Source organism: Euprymna scolopes, chromosome 19 (assembly GCF_053919585.1).
Source record: "Euprymna scolopes isolate OS-2025 chromosome 19, ASM5391958v1, whole genome shotgun sequence".
In the NCBI taxonomy this organism is placed as follows: Eukaryota; Metazoa; Mollusca; class Cephalopoda; order Sepiida; family Sepiolidae; genus Euprymna; species Euprymna scolopes.
In genome coordinates, this window is record NC_136500.1 from 23,103,176 (window position 1) to 23,117,269 (window position 14,094).

Here is a 14,094-nt window from a genome sequence, read left to right on the forward strand (position 1 = left end):
ATTATCTACTTCCATTATTGGATCATGTTTAATGCTGAGATAATCCACTTTTCTCCTTAACAATCATATATCGCACAACACACTAAGTCCCGTTACCTTTTTGGGTGATGTTTTGAGTTGGGCTTCTGCAAAGATTGAAAAATATTTCATATTCAGTTCCTGGATTGGGACAAAGATGCAAATTATCTCAGTCTAAATGGATTTCTTCTTAATTGACCGAGTGCAAAAAGCATGTCGTGTATTATCAAAACAGATACTACACGTTGCTCCTAGATATAAGGCGACCAATAATATGTATGAAACTCCTATTTTCATAAAAAAAATTGAATAAATTGACAATGATGGTCTTTTTTCCTATTTCTAGCTAATCCATGTGGACTGAAACCTTGCAAAAATGGCGCCAAGTGTTTAAATAAGGGAGAGCATTTCCGGTGTGTTTGTACAGAAGGATTTATGGGAATCACTTGTGTTGAACGTAAGTAATGGTTTTAATCAGACTCTTATATATATATCATGTGCTGTCCTTCGTGTCCGAAAACCACTTCCTTTGAACAATCATTCTCTACTTGTCACGGTCGCGACTTAGGGTCTGCCAGCGTCCAGTCGGGATCAACCTGTCCATTGGATTTCGTTTGACGGTGTCACAAAACCAGATCTAAGGTCTGCCAATGCCTCGTACTCCAGCCTCCAGTTGTGTTGTATGTAAATACATATATTTATATAAATATATATATATATATATATATATATATATATATATATATATATATATATATATATATATATATTTTTATATATATAGTTATATATATATTTAGATATATATATTTATATAGATATTTATGTATATATTTATATACATTTTTATATATATTTATATACAGTGATGATCATATTTATTGGCACGGTAAAATAAAAGTTAAATTTTGTCTAATAAATTCTAAAAAAGGGATTAAATTAAAGAAAATAACAAAGTATATTATGTATTTTTAACTGGCCTTTCCGATGCAGCAATCGGATTTTAGAAAAAATAAATAACAAAGGAACAACAAACATAATTGCAAAAAACCCTTGTTCAAAATTATTGGCACGATTTATTTAATAATCAATTGTATAGCCTTTGGCCTTGATTACCTTCCTCAGTCGCTTTTCATAGTTTACAACCAAGTTGTTGCACTCTTCAGTAGTAATTTTAGCCCACTCTTCCTGACAATAATCCTCCAATTGAATAAGATTCTTAGGCTTCCTTTGCATTACCCTCAATTTTAATGTTCTCCATAAATTTTCAATTGGATTAAGGTCTGGGCTTTGTGATGGCCACTCCAAAACATTAATATGATTGTCCTCAAGCCATTTCTTAGTCAGTTTAGCCGAATGCTTTGGGTCATTATCTTGCATGAACCACCAACGACGACCAAGTGAGAGCTCTTTAGCAGAGTCTTTCAGGTTTTCATCCAATATTTTAACATAATCTTCCTTTTTTATGCTACCTGTGACCTTAACGAGTCGCCCTGGTCCAGAGGCAGCAAAGGGTCCCCAAAACATCAAACTGCCTCCACCGTGCTTCACTGTGGGTATGGTGTTCTTAGGCAGGAAAGCTTCGCCAGATTTTCTGTAAATATAAGACACTTTATTATGGCCAAATAACTCTATTTTCGTTTCGTCAGTCCATAGAACACGTTTCCAGAATGCAACATCTTTATCAATATGACGTTTTGCAAAGGCTAGCCTTGCTTTCAGGTGCATAGGCTTCAATAAGGGAGTCTTTCTCGGACGACATGCTTTTAAACCAGCTCTCTTCAAAACTCTACCAACTGTATGTCGAGATACATTCACTCCAGAGGTGCTCTGTTCATCAACAATCTCCCCAACAGAGATCCTTGGGTTTTGTTTTACTTGTCGAACAATTTTCCGTTCATCTCTTGGGGAAAGAATCCTTTTTCTCCCTCTACCCTCTAAACTCATAACGTGGCCTTGCGATTTGAACTTGTTTATTATGGCTCTAACAGTGGATTTGGGAAGGTTTAGCTTCTTTGAAATCTTATCATAGCCCTCCCCATTGGTATGGCATGCTACAACAAGCTTCCTGACGTCTTCGCTGTGTTCCTTAGTTTAAACCATGGCGATTGAAAATTATAATTTAGTCACTTATAATAGTTTAAATAAATCGCTATCTAAAAATTATCTGAAAAAAATTATTCACTGAATTAGCGTTAAACAAGCATAATATGGGTATAAAAAAGTTCAGAAAGCACGTAAACCGGAAATTGATTGATATTATACTGATACTAAAAGAAAAACAAAGCCGTGCCAATAATTTTGAACAAGGTTTTTTGCAATTATGTTTGTTGTTCCTTTGTTATTTATTTTTTCTAAAATCCGATTGCTGCATCGGAAAGGCCAGTTAAAAATACATAATATACTTTGTTATTTTCTTTAATTTAATCCCTTTTTTAGAATTTATTAGACAAAATTTAACTTTTATTTTACCGTGCCAATAAATATGATCATCACTGTATATATATTTATATATATATAATTATATATATATATTTATATATATATTCATATATATTTATATATATATTCATATATATATTTATATATAAATATATATATTTGTATATATTTATATATATTTATATATATGTTGATATATATTTATATATATTTATATATATATTTATATATATTTATATACATATTTATGTATATATTTATATGTATATTTATATATATGTATATTTATATACATGTTCAAATATATATTTATATGTATATATTTATCTATATATTTATATATATATATTTATATATATATTTATGTATATTTATATATATTTATATATATATTTATATATATATTTATATATATATATTTATATATATTTATATGTACATATATATATATATCTATATATATGTGTATATATATATTTATATGCACATATATATTTATATATATATATATTTATATATATATTTATATATATATATATATATTTATACATTTATTTATATGCATATATTTATATATATTTTTTATATATTTATACATATATATATTTATGCATATATATTTATATATACATATATATATTCGTACATATATATATTTATATATATATTGATATAGATATTTATATATATATTTATATATATACTTATATATATTTATATTTATGTTTATATATACTTATATTTATATATATGCATATTTATATATATATATATATATTTATATATATGTATTCGTATGTATTTATATATTTATGTATATATATATTTATATATATATATTTATATATATATATTTATATATACATATATTTTTATATATGTATATTTATATATATGCATTGATATATATATATTTGTATATATTTGTATATATATAAATTTATATATACATATATATTTTTATGCATATACATTTATATATATATATATATATTTATAGATATATATTTATATATATATTTATAGATATATATTTATATATATATATTTACATATATATATATTCATATATATATTTATATATATATTTATTTATATATATATTTATATATATATTTATATATGTATATATTTTTTATACCTATTCATATATATATATATTTATATTTATATATATTTATATTAATTTATATATTTATATATATATTTATATATATTTGTATTAATATACATATTTGTATATATTTATATACATTTCTATTTATATATATTTATATTAACATATATGTTTATATAAATATATATATATATATTTATATATATACTTATATATATATATATTTATGTATATATATATTTTATATATTTACATTAATATATATATTTATATATATGTATATATATATTTATATATATATTTATATATATATATTTATATATATATTTATATAGTTATATTTATATATATAATTATATATATATATTTATTTATATATATGTATATATTTTTATATGTATATTTATATATATTTATATATATATATATATTTATTTTATATTTATATATATATATATTTTTGTATACACATGTTCATATATATATATTAATATATATATATGTATATATATTTATATATATATTTATATATATATATTTATATATATATTTAGTCATATTTATATATATATTTATATATATATATATATATTTATATTTATATATATATATTCATACATATATTTATATATATATTTATACATATTTTTTATATATATTGATATATATTTATTTATATATATATTTATATATATATATCAATATATATATATATAAATATATATATAAATAAATATATATCAATATATATATATTGTTTATATGTATACTAATAGATATATATCTTTATATGTATCTTTATGTATATTCATATATATATATTTATATATATATTATATATATATCTATATATATTGGTGTATATTTATATATGTATTTATATATTTATATATATATTTATATATATTTATATATATATATTTATATATATTTATATAAATATATATTTATGTATATATATATTAATATATACACATATTTATATATATTTATATAAGCAAAAGTACCCGTCGTTGACTTGGTTCAACAACAGCCTACGGAAAATCGACTCTGATTTATGAAAGTATAATAGTTTATGAAAAAGAAGGGCTGTAAAAAGATATGATGAAAGTAAAAATAAAATCGATAATTCCCATAAGATACTATACCATACCTGTCCACATTGAAATACTTATCACAATATTCTGTAGTTCTATATTAAAAAACTTGTTAAACTTTGTGACATATTTCCATTCTATGGAGCTCAGGCGTGAACGAACCCCCCATAATTGTATTATACCATGTTTCTTGAAACTGAAACATAATTATCAAAGTATACTTACCCAAATAGATATAAAGTTTGTGCCTATTTCAATTCTATGGGGCCAGGCGCGAACGCAGACCCCATGATTTTATTATACCATCCCAATTTAAGTTAAAACATACTTATCAACGTATTATTATGTACATCTATATCAAAACCCTTGTAAACATTGTTTTTTAATTTTTTTATTTCCATACTTTGTGGACCACAATTTTAATGGGTCTCCATTATGCCAGATCAAACATACCCATTTCTGTTTCTCGATACAGGTTCTATTATTATATCTCATCAGTGTTCTATTATAGTCATACATATAGTAGCCTATTCCTGACCAGACACACAGACAGACGTTCGGCTTTAAATTATAGATATATAAGAAATATATATATATAAGAAATATATATATATATGTATATATATATATATATTTATATATATATATATATTTATATATATATGTATATTTATATATATATATTTATATATATATTTATATATTTATATATATATATTCTTATATATATTATATATTTATATATATATTTATATACATATTTATATATTGATATATATGTGTATATGTTTATATATTTTTTATATATATTTATATATATATATATTTACATATATATTTATATATTTATTGTTATACATATATATGTATATATATATATACATATATATATATATATATATATATATATATATATATATATATATATATATATAATCTTAATTGTTGTAATCCGAATTTTCCTGGGTTTATCTAATTCAGTAATCGTTCATATACCAATAGATTTTAAGGCAAAAAGAGGTGACTTTAACTGTTAGCTACAAAATTATCATATTTCATATTTGGGCTTTCATAAATAGTTTTAACTAAACCCAAGACTTCAAAGAATGGAATGATTATAACAAATAATATATTTCACCGTTAGTTACAATTGTTTCAAGACTATTCTGAAAAATTCAAACATTATGTCGTTTGAACATTTTCACAAGAACACACTTTCTTCAGACTTATTGAATAAAAAACACTTTAACAATAAAACATTATGGAAACAATTTCCCTTATAAGGAAAAGAAAACAAGCGAAACCATTTTACTTTCATCGCATCCTTGCAAAGTATTTTTTAAAGATTTATATATTTACCTATTTTCGTATCTCCACTAAAAAAAAATTGAAACATAATATCATACAGTGTTACCACTAATTACCTATGTCCATTTAATATGTTTTAATAATACTATTCATTGATTTCTTAAATTAAATTTCTTTATTTAATTTAAATTATTTTTCTCATCCGGACTAATCAACTGAGTTATATTGTTGCGATTCTATGTTAGTTTCTTCTCTGGAATTTGTTTTGTTTATTTACAAAAATATCGGCTAACTTATTTATGTGATTTAAGAAAAGATTTTGTTTAAACTTGTTCAATAAGTTTAACATTATTTTATATTTAGTTCATTCTCATTCTTCATTTAAAATTAAGGATCTCAATTTATTTTTTATTCTTTATTTTTTATTTTCTTTTATTCCTTCCTATTAAGATTTATAATTATCGAATATTTTAGATGTAGAACGGGAGGTGACTCTGTACGTTCGAAATTTTAAAGGTTTAATTGAATTATAACTTACCAAAATTCTGATATGTTTCATTAACGATGAAAGGGTAAACTCAAGCCGTTCGATGTTTCTAGGTTTGGTAGATTCCCAAAATGCATTTATGAGTTATTTATTAATTAAACAAATCCAATTAAAACTTAGATAACTTCTTCAAAATATAAGTTTGTAAAGCATATTTTAACCATGATACTGATTTTATTACCAAAGATTTAACCTACGTTTGCCATCCAACTATAATTTTCTGAACAATTCGGGAATAAGGTTTAGATCAGTAAAACTTGAAAAATCCTAGCCGTTTAAATAATACTCTTGTTCTAAACGATTAAATAAAAAAAAACAAACAAGGTGAACCCCCACTTTCATTGGAGTAAAATGTACATGGAGCTAAAGAATGGATTTATTATTAGAATACTTATTAATGGGATATGTATTATTATGTCGTTATTTTTTTAAACAATAATTGCTGTATTCATATAGAAATCCCTGATAGTAATTCACTGTTATTTGCAATATCAAATCGATGTCACATTAAGCGACACTCTTGTATTTGTACAAGTTTCTAGTTGAATTAAAATGTCATTAAAACACTGAAATCATTCGTTAAAAGTTTTGTTCTTTTTAATTTGAAAAGGAAATTGCAATTTGGATCGAAATACTTTATCGATTTTGTCTTCCGAATTGTTTTTCGTTAATTCACGTGTGCTCATATTTTACGAGACTTAATTTAAAATTTCCATTAGTAAAAATTAATTAACTCATTTTTATTGATTTCTAAAAACACAATTTGAGGTTATAAATCAACTCTTCTTTTCTAATGAATATAGAAATGATGAATTAAATGAATAGTGTAAACGACGACTGGAGACTGAAGTGAAAGTAATTTCTTCATGAAGAAAGTAAAAGAAACAGCTATAGCATCTAATATCAAAAGTATTTTAAAAACAAACAGGAGTAACTTCCCCCTTTTTTGAAATTAGACATTTCGGAGCGTCTTTATATTGGCGATCTTTTAAAGCAACGCATTTCAGGTGAAAACATTATAAGGTATTTACGTGTCGTGGCAAATTTATATAAATCCTCCAAATTATGAAAAATGATGCAGTAGAAAATAATTACAAGTAAAAATAGAATTTATCGAATAATCAAGTTTTATTTTATGTTTTAATGTGGAAGCACAATGGGCGATCAATTCAGTATGACAAACTGACTTATCTCCCTTGACTTGACTGGATCACTGAATACTTTTAAATCAATTTATCTAGATGAATAAATAAGAAAAAAAATGTTTTCGGTTTTCAACGAAGTTTTGAATGAAATGTTTATTATTTTAATTAACTTAATGTTTAAAGTATACACACACACACACACACACACACACACACACATACACACACACACACACACACACATATATATATATATATATATATATATATATATATATATATATATATACTGATGCGATGAATTTATGCTCGATGTTGGAAATAGAGGTTCATTATGGTTGAAAAACAGTTAAGACGATCAAAAATATAAAAAATGAATATTTACATGTTTTCATATTTTCATAACATTCAACAAAAAAAGGAGTAGTGAGTCCATATATGTGCTTAAATCCTGGACTTTTCAAAGAAAACATACTTCTCTTCAGAGGGAAATAAGCTTACAACATCGTTTTAAAACTGATAAAAATTAATATTTGATTTTATCGATTCAAGGTATTTATTTCTCTTCCACGGTGAGAAATGTGACACAAGGACTGGAAAGTTGGTAGGAAAAGTTAGCGCTCTCAAGGAGGAACATGCTGGCCCTACAAAAGATGCCTCGGCAGCACGGTCGGCATTTCCCGACAGAGGCGCATCAGACGAATAGCAATAAACTAACACCTTTTTAGAAGAAGGAAGGGTGGAATCGTGGACCTTTTATAACTGCACAAGACCAGCTTGCAATTTAGTTCTCTTCCACTGCAAGAACTGCGACCCCTGGTTCACATAGTGGGGTTGATAAGCTAGCGCCCTGGAGGAGGGGAACTCTGACCCACAGAAAAGTGTCTGAGCAGCTCCGTCGGCATTCTGTGCAAAGTGCACCTCAGGCGATTTACAATAAACTAATCCTTTCTCAAAAATAGAAGGCAAAGCTAGGAGGGGGACCTTCTATAACCGCAGGGCCTGCTTCATACACAATCAACAACGAAAATTAAGAATTGCCTAGACTCTGTTCAGGAGACTGTAAAATCATTTGCGATATTGATAAACATGCATTTCCGTATAATAATTGGAATGAAGAAAAAGAAGATGGATAATATTTTTCCTTTGGCAGTAAACCAAACATCAATTGGTGTAGTTATAAAGAAGCTCTTTAATGCGTGTTTATTGGCGTACGTAGTAATCATGTTTTTATACATACATGCAGTGTTTAGTTTAGCTAGCAAACCAATCAGATTCTATATTATTCACGCTCGTGGTTTAATATTTTCACCGGCCAATAGCCAGGCTTCGCTCAGACAAAAGATTGGCTAACTTATTCTTTTGTTTTGTATTGTAAAGAGTGATGCGCCCATTTTTAAGAATGTGATGAATAGTCGGATTTATCTTAACACGTGCGTGCTTGCAGTGCATTTTCTTATGTATTGTTATCCTAAAGTGAAGTTTTTTTTTTCGTGTATACATTTATTTGCTATAATATTTCACTTCCACGTGAAAGATTCTGTTTAGCTTAATTCCCATATATTTCCATAATTTACTACTTACCATATATATCGTCATCGTTGGCAGAACTCGAACGTGAGTATATTTTTGCTCATTAGGATTGAGCCAAGTCCCAGCTACGAAGTGTTTTAGGTGATCCATGAGGCGCAACTTCGTGTCGCACACACTTCAGATGTCAATATTCCCTGCGGCAAACATGTGCTTGACATGCAGGTTCAGGAAGGCATCTTGCAGCAGGTCGCCAGTACACACTTACGTGGAGTACTGCTTTGTTGCCTACCCACCAAACGACTTTAGTTGGGAGTGCATTTCCCCCAATGAGTTAAACGTGCACCCATATACCAACCTGGAAATTTCTACGATTCTACTATATATATATATATATATATATATATATATATATATATATATATATATATATATATATATATATATATTTATTTATTTATTTATGATAGAGAGAGAGAGAGATAGAGAGAGAGAGAGAGAGAGATCATGTATCTGTATCTCTACATAGGCAATGTTTAGTAAATAACGATAGTTATAATTATTTTTACTGTCGACTTGGAATCTTCCTTTATAATTTAATTTTATTTAGAATTAAAATGTCTGTAAAATCGTTTTAAAAGAAAAGAAATACAAAATAATTAATTCCGGAACAGTACTTACACAGGCTACAGAATTATGCCGCCATTTTAAAATTCTGTCTGTGTAAGAAAGATAAGAATCTCATTGGCTAACGTACAAAACGATTATTCAACAGAAAAGACATTTATTGTTATTAGTTATCTTTCCGGAATGATGATAAATAGCGAATTATTTATTAGAAAATAAATGTGTTTTGTTGAGTCATTCAGTGAACTCGGTTGAGGTGATTTGGGTTCGAAAAAAGTCAACTTGCAAGCCAATTAAATATAAAAACAAAACAATCCGAAATTAGTCGTTTTCTGTTAGTCATCTCTCTTCCCCGCCTTTTTTTCTCTCTATTTCTCCATCGATATACTTATATATTTTTCCATTTTTATATTTCTCTCTCCAGCTCCGAATTAAATAATATTACTACTTTGGCTATATTTCTTTTCTGGTTTATAATAGACTATTACAATCTTTTTATTATCTTATCTCTCATTATAACCCTGGACTGTTAATAGCTGCTACTACCAGATGAGGCTGTCTAAATATAACGGCTTTCGGGTTAAAAAGCAAAAAACATTAATGTTAGTTTTTCCTCTCCGTTTATAAAACTCAATCATGTTCTGCAAAGCCTAAAACAATGACAAAAACAGAATTTTTCTCGACAAAACAACCAAAGAAATATTTGAAAATATAAACATTTTAAGCATGATATTTTTTTTTCTAAAATTATTCGTTTCGACATTAAATAACCCAAAAAGTTTTGCTATGACGTACGATAAAACATCCGCACTAATTGACTGTTAATAACGACAGAAAGAGAGGTAGAAATTAGAGTAATAGATAATAAATAATGGCGGGGCTAGGCAAATAGCATAGAATCAAAATATACAACATAACCACATTTACACTGTTAGATCACCAAAGTTTATCGACGTTGATCCTGGCCAGTGCTAAAATGGGTAACTATTGAGTACAACCAGGTGCTCTGAAGTCTGGAGAGCGGTGGGCTTGCCTAATCTATGCTGCCTGAAATAATGCAGCGCTGCCACGTCTCTGGGGAGCTAAGTGACTCTCACATCCCTTGGATAAAGTCAGAGTGGGTCAGCGTGATAGACAGAATAAGAAATGGATGAATTTGTGGGTTAATTGCACGTTACAGCTAGTTAGAACAATTAAGATACAGGCTTTTTTAAAATACAAATCAATCCTAAAACTGAGGAATATTTTAGCATGTATTTTGTGTGATAAAAACGTATAGAGAAAAATCGTTCGAGAAGAGACAAGCGTTGATTTACTTATATTTTTTATTATAATAAATACATTTTTTTATTCTTTTCAGCAAATCCCTGTGGACTGAAGCCTTGTAAAAATGGCGCTGAGTGCACCCAAAAAGGAGAACACTTCTTTTGTAAATGCAAGCCCGGATTTGAAGGGAAACTCTGTCTGAAACGTACGTCGTGTTGTGCAATCACTCATTATTATTGGTTTTATTTGTTGCTTTTATTTATGTTTCCTTTTGTATCCAAACCACATAGAGAATCCTTTGAAGCATTTATTAGTTCTAGTTGGAGGTTAACCACACGAAAATCAAAGTGTAGTATTTTCCATCTGACGTTACACTTTATCCTTCGTGTCCATGGCCAGCGAAGAAAAACGCTTTCATCGTTTTATGCTTCAAATCTAACCAATTATTTTCAACAAAATGATACGTCGGAAACCGAATAATACTTCTCTCTCTCTCTCTCTTTCTCTCTCTCTCTCTCTCTCTCTATATATATATATATATATATATATATATATATACATATATATATATATATATATACATATATATATATGTATATATATACCGCCGGTTCTCCTCAGATCGAAGTTAAACAACATTGAGCCTGGTCAGTACCATATGGGTGACCATTTGGGAATTCTAGGCACCGTATGTAGTCTCGGCTTATCTCGGCATTTGTTTCCAGTCGTCCTGTACGTACACTTCACTTGTCACTGGTATTTAACAATGTCGACTCAGGAGAGGTGTGGTTGAAGATTGCGCACCTCCTGCCACAAAAATTTAACGCGCAGGCACCACTCCGTCGGTATCCATAGTCTGTCAAAGACTGAAGGATGTGTGTGTGTGTATATATATATATATATATATATATATATATATATATATATATGAAAATTTAATTTTTGGAAAATTAATGAAAAGTAGAGTAGATTAGAAATTACAACATTTATTGTTCGATATGAACAATGCTAATGAAAATTTTCCTACTCTATAGAATTTCGAAGGACGACTCTTAAACCCAGAGAAAAAATATCTCGTATATTGAACATTAGGATTATCTTACAAATATAAATTTTAATACTAATATTTATATTCCCTTTGAGCTGCTAAAATCATTCATTTTTCAACTATAATTTATGCACTATATATATATATATGTGTGTGTGTGTGTGTGTGTGTGTGTGTGTGTGTGTGTGTGTGGGTGTGTGTATATATATATATGTGTGTGTGTATATATATGTGTGTGTGTGTATATATATGTGTGTGTGTGTATATATATATATATGTATATATATATATGTGTATATATATATGTATATATATGTATGTGTATATATATATAAACGAATATATATATATATATATGTATGTATATATATATATAAACGAATATATATATGTATGTATATATATATGTATGAATATATATATGTATGTATATATATATAAACGAATATATATATATATATAAACGAATATATATATATATAAACGAATATATATATATATAAACGAATATATATATATATATATATAAACGAATATATATATATATATAAACGAATATATATATATATAAACGAATATATATATATATAAACGAATATATATATATATAAACGAATATATATATACATATAAACGAATATATATATATATAAACGAATATATATATATATATATATATATATATATATATATATATACAAATATATATGTATTTCTGTAGAAATATATTTTTCTTAATATACATCAATCCTTATATAAGAAGCTCAATTGGATTACAGGGCAATATATAGAATAAATGACAACATTTATATTCCAAACTTCATGATGTTAACAATCTTATAGTTTATTCCTTTAAATCCGTTGATTTTTACAATTCTTGACAGTATCTGTTTCGTAGCGCAAAATCAATCACTTAATTATTATATCAATTAGTGAATATATATATATATATATATATATATATATATATATATATATATATATAATTTCTCATTTTTTTAACATGTGATCTCTACATGAGACACAGATATTTGAATAATCCATTAAAGTTTTTCTTTACCCCTCAAACAGAGTTAGTGCAACAGTTTTGGACATACTTTTTCCGTCCCCAATTAACCATTTTAAAATGCTATAGGATATCTTTTTTATTGTCTCTTGAGCTTCTGGATTCCAGGACCAGAATTCATCTAGTCTGGTGGAGTATCCAGCTTCATGCTGTTACTCGAGGTAACATCGCTAGGAGAAGAAGGTGCACCATTCGATCAAAAAGCCAGTGTCCGATAGCTGTATTGAAAGAGACAATATTTGGGACGCGAATACTAGAAAAGTCCTCATGCCAAGTTATCCTAATAAATCTCTGTACACAGGATCAGTGTTTATAAGGCATTTAAACTATCACACACACACACACACACACACACACACACACACACACACACACACACACACACACACACACACACATATATATATATATATATATAGTCATCCACATACAGTACTGTTTTGCTGTATCACAGTTCATAAGTGCGGTTAGAGAAGCAACTACCTCAAGCCAGGTTTGAAATTCGACCACCTAGACGGCAGTCGGCTCTTCTAACTGTTACGCTATTCGGCTCTCTCTCTCTCTCTCTCTCTCTCTCTCTCTCTTTATATATATATATATATATATATATATATATATATATATATATACATGGTGACTCCCCAAAAACCGGCCCCAACTCTAATTAGGCCCCGTGACTTAGTGTTTTGTCCGAATGAAATGAAACTTTGGTCATAATTAGTTTATTATATACAAAACATTACATCAAAACACTGGGGTATTTGGCCTTTTTTTTTTTCTCCGTTCTACAGCATATGTTCTAGATTGCCCCCATTTAGCTTTTGTTTTGTTTTTGTTCTTTTTTTTGGGGGGGAGGTCACCCTGCATGCATAAATCTATATAT

The 14,094-nt window shown here is 27.0% G+C and overlaps 1 protein-coding gene across 8 annotated transcripts in view; it reads left to right on the forward strand.

Moving 5' to 3' along the window:
- The window catches only part of LOC145303489 (uncharacterized), a 731,279-nt gene that overhangs the window by 200,495 nt on the left and 516,690 nt on the right, over positions 1 to 14,094 (forward strand). For 7 of the 8 annotated variants that reach the window (XM_080144908.1, XM_080144909.1, XM_080144911.1 and 4 more), the window contains exons 37-38: positions 365 to 475; positions 11,192 to 11,302. The exons of the other annotated variant lie outside the window; for it this stretch is intronic. In XM_080144908.1, the coding sequence (XP_080001034.1) occupies positions 365 to 475; positions 11,192 to 11,302 (222 nt within the window). The remainder of the gene's footprint in view (positions 1 to 364; positions 476 to 11,191; positions 11,303 to 14,094) is intronic. 8 annotated transcript variants of the gene reach the window in all.